A 24,250-nucleotide genomic window follows, 5' to 3' on the forward strand; every position below is an offset into this window, starting at 1 on the left:
ACCCCACCAACCTCCGGATCCAACGCATCATCCTCCGACACTTCCGCCATCTGCAATCCGACCCCACTACCAAAGACATTTTTCCCTCCCCACCCTTATCTGCTTTCCGGAGGGACCACTCTCTCCGTGACTCCCTTGTCCACTCCACACTCCCCACCAGCCCCACCACCCCCGGCACTTTTCCCTCCAACCGCAGGAAGTGCTACACCTGCCCCTACACCTCCCCCCTCACCCCCATCCCAGGCCCTAAGAACACCTTCCACATCAAACAGATGTTCACCTGCACATCTGCTAATGTGGTATATTGTATCCGCTGTTCCAAATGTGGCCTCCTCTACATCGGGGAAACCAAGCGGAGGCTTGGGGACCACTTTACGGAACACCTACGCTCAGTTCGCACCAAACAACTGCACCTCCCAGTCGAGAACCATTTCAACTCCCCCTCACTCCTTGGACGACATGTCCATCCTGGGCCTCCTGCAGTGTCACAACGATGCCACCCGAAGGTTGCAGGAACAGCATCTCATATTTCGCTTGGGAACCCTGCAGCCCAATGGTATCAATGTGGACTTCACAAGCTTCAAAATCTCCCCTCCCCTGACCGCATCCCAAAACCAGCCCAGCTCGTACCCGCCTCCCTAACCTGTCCTCCCATCTATCCACTCCTCCCACCTCAAGCTCCACCCTCATCTCCTACCTACTAGCCTCATCCTGCCTCCATGACCCGTCCGTCCTCCCTGGACCGACCTATCCCCTCCCTAACTCCCCACCTACACTCACCTTTACTGGCTCCAACCCCGCATCCTTGACCTGTCTGTCTCCTCTCCACCTGTCTTCACCTTTAGCCATCTTCTAGCCGCCTCCCCCTTTCTCCCTATTTATTTCAGAATCCCCTTCCCTGCTCCATTTCTGAAGAAGGGTCTAGACCCAAAACGTCAGCTTTCCTGCTCCTCTGATGCTGCTTGGCCTGCCGTGTTCATCCAGCCCTACACCTTGTTGTCTCAGATTCTCCAGCATCGGCATTCCTACTATCTCTGCTAGGGTTAGGGATGCTGGATTTTATGGATCAGAGCAAACCCCCTCAAAATATTTTAAGAAGGTAGCCTTGATCCTTAAGTTTTCTTATTTTAAAGGCAGGTGTAAAGTGTTCCAGATGCAATGTGACTGGTGAAACTATTCAAAGTTAAGCTAAACACAGTTTATTTAAACACTACAGTTAAAATGCAAACAAAAGAAAGAGAAATTTAGAACAACTTAACTATTGGAAAACTTAACCGAATAATAGATACAGTAAATATTACTAATTAACAGTTCCAATATAGTAACATCCCATAAACATACACCTTGGCCAAAAAGCAAATTCAGACACAGATTTTCACATGCAGTTCTCCAATCCAGAAGGAAAAAAAAATCAAGAGAGCATTCAGAGAAAGTAGCAGCTAGGAGGCATTCACTGAAGCTTCCAACTCATTTGAGACGCCAAAGTCTTCTTCTTAAAACTAAAGCTGAAAACTAAAAGTAAACTAGAAAGCCTGGTCTGTGAGTTCTGGACACACCCAGGCTGCTTCCATTGTTCCAACCCTCAGTGCCTCACAAATTGTTTACTTTCTTAGAGACTGCTCTATACATCTGGAATACAACCACACTTCAAAACAAAACAGGACAAAATAACCTCTTAAAGTGACAGCATCCTCGCATCTTCCCCCTTAAAAAAAACCCACCAATATACAAAGTTGATTTCATTTTTAAAACACTTAGTCTTACTCCACCAGTACACTGCAATACATATACATTACATTGACTCGAACATGCAAACATTCACTACTACAAGTTATTTCAGTCCGTTTACTCCCGCCACTGAACACCTCCATCTTTCTTCATCAAGGTCACGACAACATGTCAGCAGTTACGTTTTTTTGGTCCGACGTGTGTAGTTTTCAAATTGAATGGCTGCAATAAGAAGTTCCGTCTAAACAGCGTGGAATTTTTGTCCTTAAATTTCTACAAAAACTTTAATGGGTTATGATCAGTATATATAGTTGCCTCAGGCCCATTACTGGCAATATAAATGTTGAAGTGTTGTATCAGCAAAACCAAGCTCCAGGTTTCCTTCTCAATCATGGAATATTTCTGTTGATGAGTCTTCAGTTTTCTGGAAAAATACCCAATAGGTCTTTCTATCTTTTCTGAGTCTTCTTGTAAGAATACAGCTCTGACACCCACATCACTCGCATTGATAGCCACCTTGAATGGCTTTGTATAATTAGGTGTGGCTAACACTGGGGCAGTAGTTAGCACAGCTTTCAGGCTGTCAAATGCTTCTGACAGTCCACTGAAATTTTCTGCTTTTCTTCAGTAAGTCAATCAATAGAGCAACCACACTGCTAAAATTTGGTGTGAACTTCCAAAAAATCCCACTCAAACCCAGGAAACCTGGTACTGCCCTCTTCATCGATGGTATGGGCAACTCCCTAATTACTTTTGTTTTCACATTCTGTGGAGTCACCTTTCCATGCCCAATAACTTGGCCCAGGAATATAACTTGGGCTATCACAAACTCACTCTTAGCCAGGGTGATCACCAAGCCTGCCTTCCGAAGTTGATCGAACAATTCCAAAAGATACTGCAAATGTTCCTTCCATGCGTGACTAAAAATCACCAGGTCTTCAATCTACACCACACAATTGGGTAATCCTGAAATGACTTTGTTTGTTTGTCTTTGAAATATAGCTGGCACATTTTTCATACGAAGTGGCATGACTTTAAATTAGTATAATCCATTTGGTGTCATGAAAGCCAAAATGGTCTTTGCTCTTTCGGATAAAAGTAGCTGCCAGTATCCTCTTCTCAATACAGTCCTCCAAACGTGGAGTAGGATATGAATCAGACTTTGTAACTGCATTGACTTTAGGATAGTCCACACATAATCATTGGGTATCATCTGGTTTTGGCACCATTACTATGGGTGAGCTCCAGTCACTGCAGGTCACTTTGAGTAGGTCGCCTTTGAGCATGTGATCAATCTCTTTGAACCTGTGCCATCTTTAGAGGATTAATTCTATAAGGATCTTGCTTAATTGGAACAGCATTTCATTTTTCTACTTCATGCATAATGAGATTTGTACTTCCTAACTTATTCCCACGTATCTCCCTAAGCGATTGAAATAACTCTTTGAAGTCATTTTGATTTTCCTGTGGAAGGTAAGTCAATAACTTATTCCAACTTTTGAGAACTTCCTCATTGTCCAATTTAATTTGAGGAATATCCAATTCAATTTGAGGAATGTCCAATTCAGAATCCTGTGAACTTGGTTCGTTACTCTGTGTTGTAACCAGTAACACATTCTCCTTTTGCTTTCCTTCCCTATCAAAATACCTTTTGAGCATATTCACATGACACACACTGTGAAATTTCTTTCTATCTGGCGTTCTTATTGAAAAATTCACCTCACTCAATCTCCCTTCGATTTGATAAGGTCCACTAAACCTTGCTTTTAAAGGTTCACCTATCACCGGAAGTAACACTAACAATTTATCGCCACTAGCAAAATTGTGAATTTTTGATTTCTTGTCTGCTTCCTGATTCATCTCATGCTGTGCTACTTTTAAATGCTGTCTAACCAATTCACTCGCTTTATTTAATCTTTCCCTAAAATTTGACATATAGTCCAAATGTGTGATCTTTGAACTCTGATTCACCAATTTCTCCTTAATTAACTTCAGTGGTCCTCTCACCTCAAAACTACCCAAAAACTAATTCAAATGGACTGAATTTGGTGGATTCATTTGGTGCGTCCCTAATTGCAAAAAAGCACAAATGGAAATTCTTTATCCCAATCTTCTGGATAGTCTTGAATATAATCCCTCAACATGATCTTTTAAGTTTGATGCCTTTGTTCTAATGCTCCCTGAATTCCTGGATGGTATGCAGTGGATTTGAATTGTTTTATTCCTAAACTATCGATAACTTCCCCGAATAATTTTGATGTAAAATTTGACCCTTGATCTTCTCTTTTCCTCGATTTTTAATCCCTCAAAGATTGAAATTGATGTCAGAAGCCAAACTTTGATTTATGAGCCAACTCATAATCATTGGCCATTTCAGCTGCTAATCTTGTAGTGTTAACTCTCTGCTCTTCTACATGAGTTCTCACTACTTCAGGAAGTGAAGTTTTGAACTCTTCCAAAATAATTGTATTTCCAAGAGCGTCATATGTTTGATCTATCTTCAATGTCCTTTTAAGGCAAATTTCCTCTGTAGTTGCCAGCTTCTGAAGTTCAAATTCTCTCTTTATCTCTCTTTCTTATCTCTCTTCCTTTTTTCTCTGCTTTTAATTGTAATTCAGACTGCTACATTTCCTTTTCATGTTCAAGCTGCTTCATTTGCAATTGAATTTTAGCCATTTCCAAAGATTGCAATGGCATTTCCGGCAATTTTAAATGTCAAGCTATTGCTGCAATTATTTCCCTTTTTTGCACGTACAAAGGCAACCCCAATACCAACCTCAATAGCTTTGCCTTGCTCACTTTATTTAAAACTCCTGATGTCATTTCTTCCACCCCCAGAAAACTCCTAGTGACCAAAAGAGCCATTACTACACGAGGCACACCTATTTAAACCAACCGAATTCAACACCTGAAACAAAAGATACTAATGCCTACACTCGCTGCCTTTGCCTCCAACAATCCTAAACCCAATTTGGAATTATAGATTTTGATGCTGACAAGAGAGCCCAATTTCTTATGGACCTTTGTGCAACACCTGTCACCAAGCTTTCTTTCTCTATTGCAAACATTAGGATGATTAGGGGCCAAAAAAGGAGATTTGCACATAGAGGAATGAGAATCTGTTTTTAACCTATGAGGCAGATGCTGCTTAGATCACAGTGAACAAGGAAGAAAATTAGCCACTAGAAAGCTTTAAAATTGATATGGAGGAATATTGGATAAACTGTTAGTACTTAAAGTTGGTAAGGCATAATGACTGGAATGTCTAAATGTAAAAACGTAGAAGACAGGAGCAGGAGTTGGCCATTCGACCCTTCGAGCCTGTTATGCCATTCATTATGATCATGGCTGATTATCAAACTCCATATTCGAACCCCACCCTCCCCCATATCCCTTTACCCCTTTTTCTGTAAGTCTAATATTTGCTTCCTCCTTGAAAACACATCATGTTTGGGTCTCAACCACTTTTCTGTGGTAATGAATTCCACATGCTCACCACTCTCTGGGTAAAATTGCTTCATCTCAATCCTAAAAAGGTTTACCTCTTATCCTTAAACTCCGACCTCTGGTTATGGACTCCTCCACCATAGGGAACATCTTTCCTGAATTTAATCTGTCTTGCCATTTTAGAATTTTATAGGTTTCTATGAGATCCCCCTCATTCTTCTAAACTCCAGTGAATACAATCCTAACCAATTCAATTTCTCCTCATATGTCAACCCTGCCATCCCAGGAATCAATTTGGTGAGCCTTCACACCACTCCTTCTAAAGCAAGAACATCCTTCCTCAGATAAGGAGATCAAAACTACACACAATGTTCCAAGTGTCACCTCACTAATGCACTGTATAACTGCAGCAGGACATCCTTGTTCCTGTACTCAAATCCTTTCCCTATGAAGGCCAGCATGTAGTTTGCTCTCTTTACTGCACTTGCATGCCTGCCTTCTGCAACTGGTACACAAGGCATCCAGGTTTCATTGAACATTCTCCTCTCTCAATTTACAGCCATTCAGATAAAAATTTGCCTTCCTATTTTTGCAACCAAAGTAGATAACCTCACATTTATCCACATTATACTGCATTATCCACATTAGACAGCCTGCCCAAATTGCATCTTCCTTACAGTTCCCCCTTCCACCCAGCTTTGTATTATCTGCAAATTTTGAGATATTACATTTAGTTTCCTTGCCTAAATCATTAAATATATTGTGAATAACTGTGATCCTGGTGCTGATCCCTATGGCACCCCACTAGTCATTGCCTGTCATTCTAAAAAGACTTATTTATTGCTACTCCTTTTGTTCTGTCTGCTAACCTTTCATCTGTCCATCTAAATACACTACCCCCAATCCCATGCACTTTAATTTTACACATTAGTCTCTTATGAGGGACTTTGTCAAAGCCTTCAGAAAATCCAAATAAACCACATCACTGGCTCTCCCTGTTTCACTCTACTAGAATCATAGAATCCCTACAGTGTGGAAACAGGCCCTTCGGCCCAACAAGTCTACACCAAACCTCAGAGCATCCCACCCAGACCCATCCCCCTATAACGCGCCTAATCTACACCTCCCCGAACACTACGGGCAATTTAGCATGGCCAATCCACCTAACCTGCACATCTTTAGACTGTGGGAGGAAGCCGGAGCAAACCCACACAGACACGGGGAGAATGTGCAAACTCCACACAGACAGTCGCCTGAGGCTGGAATCAAACCCAGGTCCCTGGCACTGTGAGGCAGCAGTGCTAACCACTGTGCTGCCCCAGTTACATCCTTGAAGAATACCAGTAGATTTGTCAAGCATGATTGCCCTTTTGTAAACCCGTGCTGGCTGTGTCTAATTCAGTGCCTGTTTTCTAAGTGCTCTGCCATAAAATCCTTGTTTATGGATTTAGCGTCTTCTCCACTACCAGGTCAGACTCATTGGTCTATAGTTTCCCGTTTTTGCTATACTTCTCTTCTTAAATAGTTGATTACGCATTGGCAACAGTCCAATTTGTAGGAACTCTTCCAGAGTCTAATGAATCTTGGAAGATGATCTACCAACACATCCATTTTTTCTATGGCCACTTCCTTAAGTACCTTGGCATGTAAATTATTATGCCCTGGGATTTATCAGCCTTCAACTGCATCAATTTTTCTAGTTCCTCTGTCTCACTAAACCATGTTCCCCATCATTTATTGTATGTTGTTTGTGTCCTCCTTCGTGAAGACAGAGTGAGGTATGAATTTAGTCCTTTAGCCATTTCTTTGTGGTTAAGTCAAGAGGTTTGACTGTTCTGGTCAGCTGGTTTATTGTGTTTTAAATAGTCAACACACCAGAAAATGCTGCTTTAACTTGAACTTTTGCTCCGTATTTCTTCTTGAGCAGTTGTCTAGATTCTGTATCTATTGCTATTTGGACTAGTCATTCTAGAGTTACATCTTCTTTCCATTGAAAACATCTTGTAACTGATTTATCCAAGAGGCTAATGAAAATTCTGTTACAAATGAGCTCTTGTTGTAAGGTTCCATAGTTGCATTGTTCAGAAAACTTATATCGGTTATGAAGGAAACTATCTACAGCATCTCTGGGAAGTTGATATCCGCTCTTGAAGCGTGATCTCATCAGTGTCCCATTTATTGTTGAAGTGAAGTACTGATCAAAATTTGTTAGAGGTTGTCATATGTAATTGTTTCTTATTAATGTTGTCTATGTATTACGTGATCTGATGTTCTTCCCATTGTCGTACAGAAATGTGCTAACCTGTTTTTGCATTTGATTTGGTGTCATTCCTGAAGTTGTTCGAATTTTTAGTATTGTGCTTTCTAAGTCTGCCAATTTATTGATTTATCAAAAGGATCTGAAAGCTTAAAGTTTTTCTGTTGGAAAGATTGGTATTGATCACTTTAGTTACGTTGTTCAATTGTCGATAGAAACTTAAAGCTATTGATTGTTTTCTTGATTTGGGAGAATATTATTCGAGCTTCGATCTCCCTGTTCGACACTCATTTTGTTGTATTGTGGTATTCTTAGTTGATTACAGTTGTTGTTAAATCTCTGTTGCTCTAAAGATGATTGTTTTCTTACCATTTTTTATTCTGTGGTTTGATGCCACAGCAAGAGTTTGGGTTCTTTGCAGACTTCTTGAGTCAAGAATTGTCTGCAGGCTTAGACTTCAAAGTAACACTATTTCTTATGCATTACTACTAAATACTGCTATACATGGTAAAAAATTGATATACCATGCTCTGACTCCTAGTTTAGTCTTTATCAAACTTAACTATCTTCTTTGCGTGTTCATGTCCAGGTTGGAGTCTGGTTTCGTAGACTTTTTTCCAGAGTGTTCTATCTCCACCCATTCTGCGGTTTTATTCTGAGTAATATGTGACATTGCCACAGACTTACTTCATTGTCTTGAAACCCTTACACGACAGCTACAACAAAAAAATACAGTTTATTTTAAAATGTTCTTTGGAGTAGGTATCCTTCAGCTTTTCAGCATTTTCTAGGACTGCTAACAGCCTGTGATTAAATTAGAGTCTTTCTCAATATTCTTCCTCCCCTCCCAATCTGAGATTAATGTAAGGGTGGTAATAAGCAATCGAAGTGGTCTGAAATGTATTCTTTTGAGATGGGCAAGCCTTTTCTGGCAGATAGTGGAAGTGAGCACTAAAGCTCCATTTCAAATGCACCACTGCTTCTTGTTTAAATTGCACACTGTTTGATGCTTTAGGTTGTGTGTGTGAAACTTGGTAAATTGCTACCCCAGATTTTCCACACCAGTTGTTAACTTGACTTCAACTTCGCTGCCATACTTATCTGAAATCATAATCCCTATCAGCTGTAAAAGAAAAATTAGGAGATGTAATTTATCCAGAAATTCTAAAACAGTGTTCAGACCACAAGATTTCATGGTAACTAAAAGTTAAGATAAAGTAATGTTCTTGAGACCTAAAGGAGAATACCTACCTGTGGTAATTGGTCATGAATAAAAATTATTTAATATACTTCAATGTGCTATAAAGCTTTATTTCTGTTTTCAGGTGACATTGTGGTGAAAGATTCCAAAATTCTGGATTATGAAGTCAGAACCAAGATGCATTTGTTGTTGTTGGCAGAAAGTAACCATCAAACAGCATACAGCCAGTTAACTATTATAATTGAAGATGTAAATGATAACCAACCATGTTTTCAACAAAATTATTATAAGACATCAATATGGGAGGGCCAAACACGTAATACATACGTCATGCAGGTAAGGGTTGTCTCAAAACTGTATATGATCAGAGATACATAATGGAGCAGAGGAATGAGTGCATTACTTTTCGCAAACTTTTAATTAAGTTGACGATTGAAATACTAAACAGCAGGTCAATTTGAACAATCCTTCAAGTTATGTTCAAACCTTACAAAGGTGACTTGGTTAGAGACTGCAGAAGTTAACCCAAATGTACAGTTAAATCAGAACTAGAAGTGAAAAAGAATGGAAAATTTGCATGAGTCTGAGAAATCCTTTAAGGACATAACAGCATATACACTCAATTGATGCTACAACAGAGGTCTGGGCCCTGCATCTTCATGATGATTTTCACAATCTCCTACTTTATGATCAGTGCAATCCAAAAACCACCCTCCATTATCATCACCCTATCCTGGAGAAGAAAGTGCAGTGAATCACTGCATTGCTATTTTACACCAATTCTCTGAAGGTTTTGCTAATCTCTTGCTGTAGTTCCTGCAGGAACTTACAGGAGGCTCAACAGAAAATCAGAACCCTGAATTCTTGTATTGTTAGCGATGAAGCAGGAAATTACAATTCAAAGACCTTAAAATATTACAATTCAGAGACATAAAATATAACTTATACTATTGACCGCACCCAACGTGTTTTTTCCAATTTCATGCTGCCAACAGACAGCTTCATCAATGGTGGGATTTGGGTGGGTTTTGTAAAATTTGGCCAATATGCATCATCTGGCCACTCTACACATCTCCCAATTTTCATTTTCATTAATTTCACTGAAAATGAGACAGGTGCATAACATATGTCTGTCCAAACTGTTGCTTTAAATTTCAAAATTGTAGAGTGAAGTTAGTGAAGGATAATTTCAAGGACCAGTATCGAGTAGTTCATGCAAAAAGTGATCAGTACAGAGAGTAGACTTCCGGGAAAAGGAAGGAGGGTAAAACACTAAAATCATTTTGAAAGATTGCAAGTTGGGTAGTCTCCAGCCTCCCTTTCCTCTCCGGATTGTTTAATGCATTATGGTCTCCCAACTTCTTGCCCATCTTTGATACAAACATACAAATTAGGAGCAGGAGCAGGTCATTCAATCCTTTGAACCTTCTCAGCCAATACCTGATATTGTTCACCAACTGGCTTAATACAAATCTATCTCTACCTTAAAAATATTTCCACCACAAGACTGATGAGTCTCAGAGACAAAAAAACAAGGCTAATCTTGGTTTTAATCGGCAATCTATGACACCAAGCTCTAGATGCTCCCAGAGGAGAAACATTTTCTCCATACCTATCATTTCAAGTCTCAATAGGATCTTATAAGATCCAATGCTTGAATCCAGTTAAGAGGTTTTCCAGTGTCCCTGCTGCAATATTCTTATCAAAGACATAAGTTGCATCCTATCTGACTGTCACAAAGGCTAACTATTTTTCCTTGCCCTTCTTCACCTGTCTGATTACACCATGTTCCTCCAGTGCGTCATCTCCATTGTCTAACTGGGTAGGACTGCAACTGCCCGATTCCATTCTTTACCTATTTAATTGTATCCACCAAATTGTCATCAGTAGTATCTCTTCCCATTCTGAGTGTTCCCCAAACTTGGCAATTCTTTGCACTCTCCTACCTCTCATCTACATGCTCCTCCTTAGCAGTATAATCTGAAACCATATCAGTTTCCAAATATATGTTGACAATACACAGATTTCTCTCACTGCCACCTCTTTCAGCCCTCCACTACCCCTAAATTATCCAACTGCTTGTCCAACATCATTACAGGGCAACCAAAAATTTCCTTTGATTAAATATTGCCTTTGATCCCTGCCATCAACACCATCACTTTCCTTCGCCACTGTCTGAGGTTGAATTATACCATTTGCAACCTCAGTGTCATCATGTTATTCCAAAATCAATTTTCAACTACAACCGTGTGATTAGGACTGCCTGTTTTAATCTCTGTAACATCACCTGACTCAATCTTTGCCTCAGTGTTCCTGCTGCTGAAACATTCATTCATGCATTTATTACCTCTGGACTTGACAATGCTAATGATCTCCTAGCCAACCTCACATTATACCCTCTCCAAACTTGAGATCATTCAAACTCTGCTGGCCAGTTGGTTCCTTCTAAGCTGCACAGCTGTGCAACCGCTCTGAGGTGCCCCACATGTCAGTTGGTATGATCAGCATGGCAATGCGTTAATTTCCTGTTCTGGAAGTCGCTGCTGTGCATGCACCACAAAGTTGTGCCCACTGCAAAAAGAACTAGAACAGATATTGTTGCCCATGTCCTAACTTGCACAAATTTCATTCACCTATCAACACTGTGCTCACTGATCTATATTAGCTCCTGGTTAAGCAACATTTCAGTCTTAAAATTTCTCAACCTTGTTTTCAAATCCTCTGTGGCTTTGCTGTTCCCTGTCTCTGTAATCTCTTTCAGCCCTACAACCTCTGAAATATTTAAATTCTTTTAAATCCAGCCTCTTGAGGATCCTCAATTTTAATCACTCCATCATTGGTGTCCATATCTTCAGCTGCCTGGGTTCTAAGCTTTGGAATTCCTTCCTTAAATCTTGCCTTGTGCCTCTCTGTCTTCCAGAGGCATTCCTTCAAAGCACACCCCTTTGACTTAGTTTATCTATCTTAATATCTCCTAATGTAATATTTTGGTTTCTAATTTCTGTATGAAATGTTTGGGATGCCTTCATTGCTACTTAAAAACAACTGGTTGTTGTTATCATGAATTTGTAATGCATACTGGAACAGGAAATGCAAAACTTGTTTCAATGAATATATTTTCATTAACAAATGCAAAATGGGAAATACTTTGCAATGTTTAACCGATTTACTAATAGAAGTCATAAGAAGTTGAGTCCAATAAACTAATAAAATATTTGAAAAAATCCTGAATGGTTGTGTATTATTGACAGGTTTTTGCATCTGATTCTGACCATGGGCTTAATGGCCAAATTGAATATTCCATAATATCTGGAAATGAAAACGAGGCTTTCGTTATTGATTTAACTCGAGGAATTATTACAACTAACGCTGTTTTAGATCGAGAAGTAATTTCCTCCTACAGGTTTGTGTTGTTTCCTTGTGCAATATCAGACTCCAGTTAAAATTGTTTTGTCTAGCATGCTTAAAACCATAAATGTGTGCATCCCACATAATGAGAATAATCTTTACTGCTTGAATGGTAAATGGAAATGAAAATTAAATGGTTCTACCACCAGTTTACCACTGAATTTGAAAATTAGCCCTCGAATGTAAATATCACCCAACCACATGTGATGTCAATAATCTCCATTATCACTTCAATTTTTAGTTGAAACTTGTGCCAGTTCAACTGTGTTGATTTTCACAAATGTCCACACAGGTAAGAAGAACTATCATTATCAATTACATATAAATTCCAGTACAAAAACAAGACATTCAGCCCTTCAAGTCAATGGCAATGTTCATACTCCACACAAGTCACCTTCCACCATACTTCATCTACCCCATCAACATATCTTTATATCCTTTTCTCCCTTATATGTGTATCTAGTTTCCCCTTACATGCATGTGTGCTAATTGCTTCAACTCCTCCATGTTTAAACCACCCTCTAGATAAATACGTTTCTGCTTAAATCTCTGTTGAATTTATTATTGATTATCTTATATTTATAGCCCTTTGTCTTGCTCCACCCTATTGTATCATTTTCAGAATCTTGAAGACTTCTATCAGGTCTTACCCCAACTATTTAAAAGAAATGAGCACCAATTTATTCAGTCTTTCCAGATATAAGCATTCAGTTCTGGTATCATTTATATTTCTGCTTCTTCTCCAGTGTTTCTCCATCCTTTTTGTAATATATAGCAACCTTCATGTTAAAACTACAGGCAAATGTGGTCTAATCAAGGTTCCAAACAATTTTAACATAGCTTCTCTGCCTTTCCATTTACTTTGGAAACGCTTTTTCCTCTTTTGCTATGGCCTTATTAACTCATCACTTTTTAAAAATTTATCTTCATGTACCCAACCTCTCTTGTGCGAGGCGATGGCCTAGTGGTATTATTGTTAGACTATTAATCCAGATACGTGGGTAATGCTCTGGGGATCAGGGTTCTGATCTCACCATGGCAGATGTTTGAACTCAATAAAAAGCTGGAATTAAGAATCTAATGATGACCATGAAACTGTTGTTGATTGTCAGAAAAACCCATTTAGTTTACTAATGCTGTTTAGGGGAGGAAATCTGATGCCCTTACCTGGTCTGGTATACATGTTATTCCAGACCCATAGCAATGTGGTTGACTCTTTCTTAACTGTTGTCTGGACAATAAATGCTAGCCTAGTCAGCAAAATTTCTACCACACTTAGACTCATTGGATTTTCACACTACCATCTGTGTCAGAATGGAGGAAGAGTGGCAGATGGGATCCAATTGTAGGATTCTTTTAATTCCTGTCATGTGGCTTTTTATTGTCACCAGTTCCAGTGATTAATTTCTTCGTTTCATTTCTGTTCATTTCGTTTCATTTCTGTTCCTAACCCTGTCTCAAATGCTGGGTCTGGAAACTATGTGTCAATTTCTTTTTGATCCAGGATTAGTGTATAGAGAGATCCCGCATGCAGAAGTCCTGTGCTTCTCTTGTTACAGGGTTTGGGCATTTTGGACCCCATCTAGGGAGACATGGTTCACAGCTCCTTACAAGAGCAGTGAACCTTGATGGAAGCTTGTTCTAGTGTCAGGAACCTTTCAACAGGTAAATTTAAAAGATTTTGCTGACATCAGCTGTTTGAAAGAAATGCTGTACATTCAGCAGTAAATGTTTGTCACTCTGGAGAAACCATAGTGCTTATGTTCTGAGGCATTCTGCTCCTTTTGCAATTATTGCATCTCAGGAACAAGTTAGGGAGAGGAGTTATCTCTATCCATGTGGCTTATGATAGCCACCACCTGAGGATAAGAATTCAGTGGGCATATAACAAGGGCCATGAAGCCACCAGGAACAGAGGGGCTGTGGCGTGTGCAAAACATGGGAGGAGCGCATTGCTAAGGTGAAGCAGAAACTGGTCTTTTGGGAGCACCGCTGACTCTCCATTGTGGGTAAAAACCTGGTCATCAGGTGTGACGCACTCTCTCCGTTATTGTAAGCGGCACAGTCTAACCCATTCCCTGGGACTGCATTGTTGCAGTCACCCGAGTCATCTTGCACTTCATCTGGAGGTCTAAGATGGACCGTGTCTGCAGGGATACCATGTACAAAACTCTGGATAAGGTAGGGAGAAGGTACCCAATGTTGCCCCCATCCAGCTGGCCAACTTTGTGTGCAGCTGCATCAAGCTACGCATAGACCCTCAGCACACAAACATCAAGTGTCACTACACATAGGTTCTTCCTGTCCCTGGTGTTACAAAGGATGGGTCTGGCCTTGTTGCCATGGAATGTTCCAAATAGTTGGACCGTTCTGTATCACCTGTCCTTCATGGAGAAATTTGCAAAGAAAAATACCTTTGACCACAGGTCCATCAGGAAGTGGTCAGCACGTAGTATCCTTGAGACCCTGTGGGAAAAGAAGAAGGTAGATCCTGTCACGTGGTTCCCTGAGCAGACTGTCAAAGTCATTTGGCAGAATGCCTCATCACCAGAACTTTCCAACAAGCATCAAGACATCGCTTGGCTGGTGATGAGAAGGGCACTACCTGTGAGATCCTTCATGTACGCATAGTTGGTCTGCCGCACCACACACTGGCCTCGAAACGGCTGCAGTGAGGGTTGAGACTGTCACACATCTCCTGCTGGAATGAGCCTTTGTGAAGGAAGTCTAGAGAAAGATGCAGTAGTTTTTGTTGGGGTTTATCCGAAGCAGCCCCGTAACGTAGCCCATTTCACGGGACACACACCAAGACAAACATTGACTGTGCCTGGAGGACAATCAACTTGGTGAAAGATGCTCTTTGGTCTTCCAGAACAAGGAGTTGAACTCAACCAAGTGTTCCAGACTGGCACGTTCCAAGATCCAGGACTATGTGCTGAGTGACTCACTAAAGCTTGGGGCAGCTGCTGCCAAGGCGCAGAAGGGAAAGACCACTGTGTGAGCTCTTCCTGCTGAAGTTAATTGGGGGTCATTCAGTTATTGGACCCTCCTAGTGCCTTATATGCATGTAAATATAGTCTTGTAAATGGATGAGGTCCCTTTGGTTTGTTTACATAGAGTCAAAATGCAATGTTTGTTTGTTGCCTGGATACTCTACTGTACGGAACTAAACTGTGTTTGTGATTATGTATATATACAAGGATATTTTTATGAATAAAGTATATTTTTGAAATTTAAAATATCAGAATCTTCACTGAGTACCCTTAGCTGTGAGATCACCCGCTGGAGAGCTGGCATACATGCTTCCCTTTGTCTGCTCTGGCTAAAGATCATGTATGCCTGGTGACTCACCTCATTTTATTAGCCTCAAATTGAGAAAGTACCTGTATATTAGTTGATAGTGGCCAGTGTCGGAGTGAGAGCGCTTCTTTATCATTGGTAAAGTATTGCTCACTCTCTTCCTCTCAGTTGCTGTGGTCTGAGAGGTGGCAGTACTCAAGAATCTGAAAGCACAAAATCAGAAGGGAAAGATTGGGTTGAGAGGATGTTAGTATATAAAGCAAGAGATCCATGGTCATACCATCTGCAGTTTGTATATTATGGTGGAAAGCGGGATGAGGTGGCAATAACATGCTGCTGTCCTCAAGTATCCTGGAGTTCAGGATGAGTAACCGAGAATGTGCGGGATGCAAACAGGAAATGTATCTTTGAGTGGATAGACCCGTCTGGCTGTGACCAGGTGTATCTATGCTGCGCTCCATCTGCATGGGTACGGAAGACATTGTGCAGCTTGGCAACTTACACTATTTCCATCAGGAATCTGGATGTGGAGTCCAGTTTGCTGTCAGGCCTTGCAGATTGTCCATCCACATCAATGATGCAGTTGATGTCTCTGGCCAGAACAAATGGGAGCTGCTACAAGACGGCCAGCTGCTCACTCTTTACCACTGGGGCGTATACATTACTTAGTCTTAGAGAAGCATTTTTGCATGTAATGTCTGCTACGATGAGGTACCCACCCCCAGCACCTCCTTAACTTGAGAGATGGTGAAGTTACCTCCTCTCAGCAGAATACCCAGACCTGAGGAACTGCTGCTGTGTTCCCCCTGACCAAATCAAAGGCCTGTGGGTCCAGAAGCTGAACATTTCCTGTAGCTCATGAGGTGCGGTATCCCACACTCCTACAGAAACAAGACGTCTGCTTTGATGTTGACTCTATCCAAACAAACCAAAGGCATCTCTTACTTGAACACGACTATGTAAACATGTTTACATGCATTTGAGGCTCTAGGGGGGTTCGATACGTGAACAGACCTGCATTTAATTCAGAAGACAGTGAAGACCACCTTAGACAGTGGTCTTTCCCCATGTGCCTTGGCAACAGCTGCCACAAGCTTTAGTGCATCCCTCAGCATAGTTGTCTTGTCTTGTCTTGTCTTGTGGTGTCTTGTCTTGTCTTGTCTTGTCGTCTTATTTATTTCAAAAATATACCTTATTCATAAAAAAGAATCCTTTTATCTCTAATTTTCTTTCATTTCAGTTTATCTCAAAGTGATTGTTTTACACTTTCAAGTAAATGTTATTTAGGATTAATCCCTAAAGGTAGGTCTTTACTAGTCAATCATCTCGCTGCTTCCCTTTAACATCACACTTCTGTTTTAAAAATTTCTCCTGTTTAACTTTAATCTGAAAGCAATTTATAACAGATATTCAAATGAGCTGCTATTTCAACCTGTGAACTTACAATTTTCCAGTGATACCACTCTTTGTTCTGTACTGGGCTCCGATTCGTCCTGTTAAAAAGACCTTGTAAACTATGAAGCAAAAAAAAGTAAAAGGCATATCTTCCCCTCTGCCCCAAATTTCCATGCTGCTTCAGATTCCCAGAAACACATTCACTCAGCTGTGCCTCACTTCAGATGTGATCTCCTCCAACTGCTAATGCAAACCTTTCTACTTGAAGTGTAATAAGTTCACCTAATTGATTTGGCCTTGAAGCATCTATATTTCATTACAGATCATAAAATTTCTAAAATCAAGCAATTCCTGTTGCAAAACCATTTCAGACAATCTTTTCTTTTGCACTAAATTTCAAGTCTTTTTTGTCTTTCACCACTTTGCATGATATTGAACCACAGTAAAGGTTGGAATTACAAGAAAAACAAAGCATTGTGCCAACATTATATGAAGACAAATCTGAGGCAAAGGACAAAAATGCTGGCAATCTGCTGGTCACATGGCTCCCTGGGATACCAAGAATTCTGTTTTATTGTAAAATGTAGTGAGTTACCACCAATGTAGCAATCATGAACAAGTATTGGAGTATTCAATGGTGTTGTTTGCCATCAGGGAGAAGTGAAAATGCTTTGAATGTAGATCCCTTTTATGCCCCCTTCCCTATCATCCATCTGAAGAGCCAGTCACACAGTGTATCACTTTGCCAAAGACCACTTTGGCATAGCCTAATGGTGGGTTGTAAAATCAAAGTTTATGTTAATTTTCATCCTATTTAAGGTATCAAACCCGATAGCATCCACAATCTGCACTGCTGTTATCACTATGTGCATGGACTTTTTTTTAATAGAATCCCTACAGTGTAGAAGCAAGCCATTCAATCCATTGAATCCACATCAACCCTCCAAAGAACATCCCCCAGAGCCACCCCTCTCTCCATGTATCCCTGTATTTCCCATGGCCAATCCACCTATCCTGCACATTGTTGGATACTATTGGGCAATTTAGAACGGCCAATTCAGTAACCTGCACATCTTTGGATTGTGGGAGGAAATCTATGCAGACACAGGGAGGATGTGCAAAAATCCACACAGACAGTCATCCAAGTGTGGAATCAAACCTAGGTTTCTGCTGCTGTGAGTCAGCAGTGCTAACCACTGAGCCGCCATGCTGCCCTGATTTCCACAATTGATATTTCAAGAAATTGGCCATTATCTCCACGGAAGAATGAATACATTCTTGTAATTCCCAGTGAAACTAACTAATTCATGCACAAGTTAGACTGTCCAATTTCTCTGTAATTGTGGAAAGTGACTGGAAGTTAGTACAGAACAGATTTTCTGCTCACTTAATAATTATCCATTACAGTAATGCTCTCCCTCTCCATTATGTTCCATGCCATTGTGGTCTACGCTTGTGAATTGTGGTTCAATAGTTGAAATTCCAATCCTGTCACAACATCCTGAAGTGTGAATATCTGAGCTGTTGCATGGTTAGGATGGCGCTATGACAGGGCACCCTCAGAAGAAATTGGATCCTCAGGATTCATTATCTGTTGTTGCACCTGGGGAGGCGATAGCTTTGTGGTATTATCACTTGACTGTCAAATTTTCCCATGGAAGATGGTAGAGTTTGAATTCACTAAAAGTCTGGAATTGAGTTTAATGATGACCATGAGACCCTTGTTGATTGTCACAGAACCATCTGGTTCACTGATGTCCTTTGCGTTCTTATGTGGTCTGGCCTTCATACGACTTGAAACCCACAGCAATTTGGTTAACTGTTAACTGCCCTCTGGATGATTAGGAATAATAAATGCTGGCCTACTGACCTGGGGCATTTCTTCCTCAGCCAACTGTGGGGTCATAGCAGTGATGTCCTCACCAGCATGTGCTCCCGACTCTAATTTAACCAAAAAACCAACTGAGGAGACAGTATCTGAGCTGATGAAGGGTTTAGGAGGCTGCCTTGCTCCTTGAGGTATCGACGGCTTCTTCTTCAGAGGTCAGAGAGGAAATGTGTTGCAAGCCAGCCTCTTGGCTGCTACCGCCAGGCAGCTGTCACTGGAAACTGCAGGACACAAAAGAAAGCATGCATCATGAGTAAGGGTAGAAGACAGGTCATGTTAAGAGTGCATTCACAGTGTTAGTAATGGGACAGTAGCATGGCAATGGATAATGATTCTTACTTGGTTGCTGAGTATCAGCAGATAAATGTTTATTGTTCTCACTGGCTCAGGCCAGGATTCTGTCCTTTCAGAGGGCAAAGTGATGAATGTTGGGTACTCCACTGCCTGACCCGACTCGACTGTGGGCCATTTTCTTTGCAGTGATACAAGGGGAAGGATTAAGCGAGATGAAACTGTCTGGCACAGCTATTATTACTGGTGGAAGGGGGGAAAAGGTGATGAGGTGCCCAATTGAGTGAGTAAGTAGCGTAAAATGCTCGGAGGGTTGAAAGTGTGGGAGGTAGGGGATGGGTGAGAGAGAATGACGGAAGATGTTGCTTACAATGATAAGAGTGATAGACTATGAGCCTTAGTGGGAGTTGTGTGCAGTAGCAGAGATAGAGTAAATGTGAATTAACAGAGAGAAGATGGTGATACTTACCCTGGCAGTGTGGAGAAGGTCAATAACCATTTTATAGCATTGTGGGCATTCCTCCAGACTGTTTAAACAACAGTGACCTGGGTGGTAACCTCCGATCAGGCTGACAGAATCTGGTGTTGCGATCTCCTTTGCCAGTCATAGTGGAAGAGGACTGTCTTCCTCAGCACCTTCCCATCCACCAGAATCTCTAGGTCTCTATCTGCAAGAGGTGCACCAATTTTCCTTTATGTAAATTGTCTAGGACAAATGACACAAGCAATGGAGGGCAGCTCAGGACTGTCAATGCTTGACCAGATGCACACCATACTTTAAATATGTGCCAATGCCACAAGTCCCAGTGTGTCACAGCATTGACATGTACTCTGCCTATAACATATGGGAGAATACAACAAGCAGGATGCCATACATGCATTGTATAAAGATAATGAGGCAAGTTTGGGAAGATCGTGTGAAAAAACTCACTAGGCCTCTCAAAGAGAAATCCTCCATGAAACTCAACAATTGACACTGAGAGTCATAGTAACAGTCATAAAGTGGTACAGCAAGGAAACAGACCCTTCTGTCTAATCAGTACATGCCGAGCATAATCCCAAACTAAACTAGTCCCACCTGTATATCCCTCCAAACCTTTCCTATTCCTGTATCTATCTAAATGTCTTTTAATTGTTCTAATTGTACCTGCATTCATCACTTCTTCAAGAAGTTCATTCCACATGCAAACCACGGTCTGTGTAAAAAAAATTGCCTCATGTCTTTTTTAAATTTCTCTCCTCTCACCTGAAAACTGTGGCCCCTAGTTTTGAAATCCTCCATCCTAGGGAAAATACTGCTCCATTAACTCTGTCTACGCACCAAATTCTGGCCAAATTCATCTCCTAATTACATCTCATTCAACAAGATGTTACTTTACTATAAGGGCATCAGAATGTAAAGTTTAAACAGTTCATACATTTCCTGTTGATTTCCAGGGGTATATATTTCAACAGCAGAACCTCTAGCCAAGTGTAAAATCATTGAAAGCAACTCTGATTTCCATGTTATTTATACAAGTGTAGACTCATGAGATTGGGTCCATTTAATTGCAACATGGCAATAAATGCAGATTTTTTTTGTTTCGCTGTCGTTGCCACCCTAATTGAGGCATGCAGATCACCCATTTTAAGGTGATAAAGCCTGAAGACCAGTCTTGATCATACACTGCAGCATTTTACAAAATATAGTTTAGCAGTTCTATAGTATATTTGTATTAGCGTTTTTGATAATTGGATATGCAGTTATCAGATCGACATTTTCAACTTTCCTATCTCTGTTTGAAATAGATTAGTTATCCAAGCAACTGATCGAGGAAGCCCCAGGCATTCAATAACTGCCATTGTTGTGATTCAGGTTGTGGATATTAATGATAATCCTCCAAGTATTCCTCCACTGAAAGCAGTGAAGATTTTTGAAAGTAAGTTGGGCTTTAATCATAATAACTCTTCATGATACCATTAGTTATCATTAGTTTTTGATAAGGTATGTTTTAATGTAAAACCGTAATCTGACAATTATGATTTGAGCTATTAACATAAATACTTCACAGTTTCTAGCAATATTACACTGTTCTTACGGAAGTATCATCTGTTTGTTTTAGTTAGGTAAGTAGCATTTATAGCAGACAGATCTCCATGTACTAATACACAGTTTATAAACAACAATTGCTAGACTGATTTATTTCATTAGGTATCCCACAATCCTATTATGTGGATATCCTGTCTAAAAATGAGGACAATTTTGCAAGCTGCGTGCTTTCAATTTGTTTCAGTAATGTCTTCTTTGTTGTATGAAGCAAAAATCCCTTTCCCAGTTCATCATTGGCAATGGATCAGATAACAAACACAATACACTCATAATTTTTTGATGTTCATGAACTATAATGAGCTTCTATAGCTGCAAGAAGGTTGCTATTAAGATCAAGAGATAAAGATATACATAATATATATAAAACTGCTGCCATAGAAAGAATAGAAATATGGCCACATAAGTAAACATCTGTTTGAGTTATTTTAAAGTGCTAACTCAAAACTACGTCGTAGGGTTAATGTATTGCTATTATGTTTTAGCGCAAGAATCTTAATGTGACACCATCTCTAAAACATAAGTTTCCAGAACAAATACAAAAATATCAAAATTAATTTGGTATAAAGGAATTATTATATTTGGTGACTGTAAAACTAATTGTTACCCAGCAATGATCTATGGTCCAGTGCAGCAATAATAAAAGTTAAACACTTCAAAATAGCAGAAACGTAAGCACAGTATTTTCTGTGAAATAAATGCAATATGGTAATGGATTATTTTCTCTGCTTGTGAGCGGAAATCTATGTTAAAACTTTTGTAGATATGGTGGACATAGAGAAACCAGTTTTTTTTTTGCCCACAGCCTACCAAATAGGTACAAGTAAGGGAATGTGCATTAAAAATGAATGTTGTTTATTAGAGGCCAGGCCAGATCTTCCTAAAAATAACTGGATGATTTATTAACTGTAAGCATTTTAGGTTATTATACTGTATTCTTCCCTATTAGTGGAGACAGTTATTTATTTTAAATGAGTTAATGGCTTGATTGCAGTAGAAGATAAAGGACTCTTATATGTACCATAAGACATTGATAAAATAATATGGCATATTATAACTTATGGAATCACAATTCAATTAATTATCCTACAGTTCCTGTACAAATATTCAAGTCCTAAGGTCTACTTCCGGGCATGCTTCAAAGAAGGTTCCAGCCCAGGTTCCAACAGCAAAATGAAGTAGTGCCTGTTCTGTCCTTCCAGTTGGATGATTTTGCTTAGGTTTAGTTCTGTTCACATCCTTTAAATAGCATTGCAGATAAAACATTGATAGTGTCTACATTCATTGTATAAGTTTGCATTTTATCATTTAAATCACAAAATAATGAAAATGCTTACTTTTATCAAATGATAATATGATAGCAGCAATTTATCACAAAAAATGATGTCATGGTTAACCAATTTCAGAAATTAATGGATTTATACTTTCAGACCTGCAAGCTGGTTATGTTGTCACACAGATATTGGCAACTGATATGGATCTAAACCCCATTCTTTCCTATAATTTTACGAAGAATGGTAATCCAGAAGGTAAATTTGCTATTGACTGCAACACTGGAATCATCATTTTGACTGAGCCATTGGATTTTGAGAAACAGTCTGAATACTTGGTGAAGATCAAGATTTCTGATTCAGTGCATGAAACTGAAGGAGCTCTTGGAGTTTTTGTAGTGGATTTAAATGACAATTCACCTGTCTTTTCTCAAGAATCATATCAGGTAGAATTGATTCATTACTATTTTACAAATAGCATTTATGGCACCCCCATGTATAAATTCAGTATATTGTGTGTTTGCAGAGTCAAATAAATCAAGCTCACAGTTTATTGCCCATCCCTGGTTGCCTTGAGAAGTGAGTAGGGGCCCATTGCCTTGAACCACTACTAGTCTTTGTCTTTGTGGTTATTTCCACATTACTGTCAGTAGGAAGTTCCAGAACTTTGACCCAGCAATGTTGAAAGAGTAGTGGTGCATGTTTAAATGATAGATATTATTGGATAGAGACACCATTAAAATTCCTCAATCTTCCCTGTTACTTCAGAGACCCTTGTGAAAGGACGCAAGTTGTTCACATGACTTCCTTTGTTATTCTTCCATCAAATGATGTCAATACTCTGTGACAGATTTGTTCATCAAATATCTGTGCCAGACAGGTCAGCACTACGCTAATGTACTGTTGATAATTGGCTCACCCATGGAACCTGTTACTTGAGATTGTTACTATCTGATCAAATCATTAAAAGCTTACAATTGTGTTTCACACTCCTGGGGTCTCCTCGACTTTGATTCTGTAAAATTACTTTTCACCCCTCCAAAGTTTTGTAGACTTGCTTATGTCACTGGAACTTACAGATTCATGAATGGAAATTAAAGAATTGCAATCCGTCTAGTTTACCTTCTGTGTCACTTTGTGGGAGATAATGTAGGCTGCATCAATCAGATAGAAACTATGCGGATTCTTTAGTTTGGAAATTGAATAATGATGAACTTCTCTGCATGTCAGATAAACTGCTGATCTTGTTATTTTAGTGGCCTTCTGCTTACGAAGCGTGACTTTCATAGTACACAGCAAAGCCACTTAATAAAGTAACTCGCTATAGTAGAATATTTCATCCTGAGGGAGGAGTAAACTAGAGCAATTGGTGTACGTAGGCTTGTATGATTTTCACCAGTTACAAAGTCAGCTTAGCTTGGGCCTCTCCTATTTGAGGGAGGCTGATAGCAAGCGGAAAATAGATGTCAATAGATGTGGGTACTTTGAGTTCTCGTGCTCATTTTTAAATTTACTTTCACCCAGCTTTCTATCAATTAACCTGTGGTACAAGAATCGTATTTTATGGACTGATTTGTTGTTTCAGATTATACTGCCTGAACTCTCACCAGTCAATACGTACGTTCTGACTGTATGTGCGACAGATAAAGACTCAGGAATGAATGGAAAAGTTTCCTATAGAATCCTTCCAGGAACTTCTACAGAGTTTTATATTAATGCTGAAAGTGGTAAGATAACAAATTAAGATTGGATAAAACATTTGTTACTTTAAGTCATGATATAGCTAGAAATCACATCGCAATAATTTTGATGTCACTAAAAAGATTAACCCCTCAACAATTGTGTTTATGTATATTTAGTTTAATAAATATCACTTCAGAATTTATATGTATGCACCTAAATCAGCATACAAAATCTATCTTGGCCTGCTGTTTGTAATTTGTGTAAGGCAATGCTTTGTTGTCTATTAAGGATGAGA

At 39.7% G+C, this 24,250-nt stretch overlaps 1 protein-coding gene across 1 annotated transcript in view; it reads left to right on the top strand.

Annotated features, from left to right (window-relative positions):
* dchs2 (dachsous cadherin-related 2) overlaps positions 1-24,250 on the top strand; it is a 116,107-nt gene that overhangs the window by 85,692 nt on the left and 6,165 nt on the right. Inside the window, exons 15-19 of the mRNA XM_048598987.1 lie at positions 8,758-8,969; positions 11,885-12,036; positions 20,704-20,834; positions 22,432-22,718; positions 23,858-23,999. Of these exons, the coding sequence (XP_048454944.1) occupies positions 8,758-8,969; positions 11,885-12,036; positions 20,704-20,834; positions 22,432-22,718; positions 23,858-23,999 (924 nt within the window). The remainder of the gene's footprint in view (positions 1-8,757; positions 8,970-11,884; positions 12,037-20,703; positions 20,835-22,431; positions 22,719-23,857; positions 24,000-24,250) is intronic.

Source organism: Rhincodon typus, chromosome 1 (genome assembly GCF_021869965.1).
Source record: "Rhincodon typus isolate 14 chromosome 1, sRhiTyp1.1, whole genome shotgun sequence".
Taxonomy (NCBI): Eukaryota; Metazoa; Chordata; class Chondrichthyes; order Orectolobiformes; family Rhincodontidae; genus Rhincodon; species Rhincodon typus.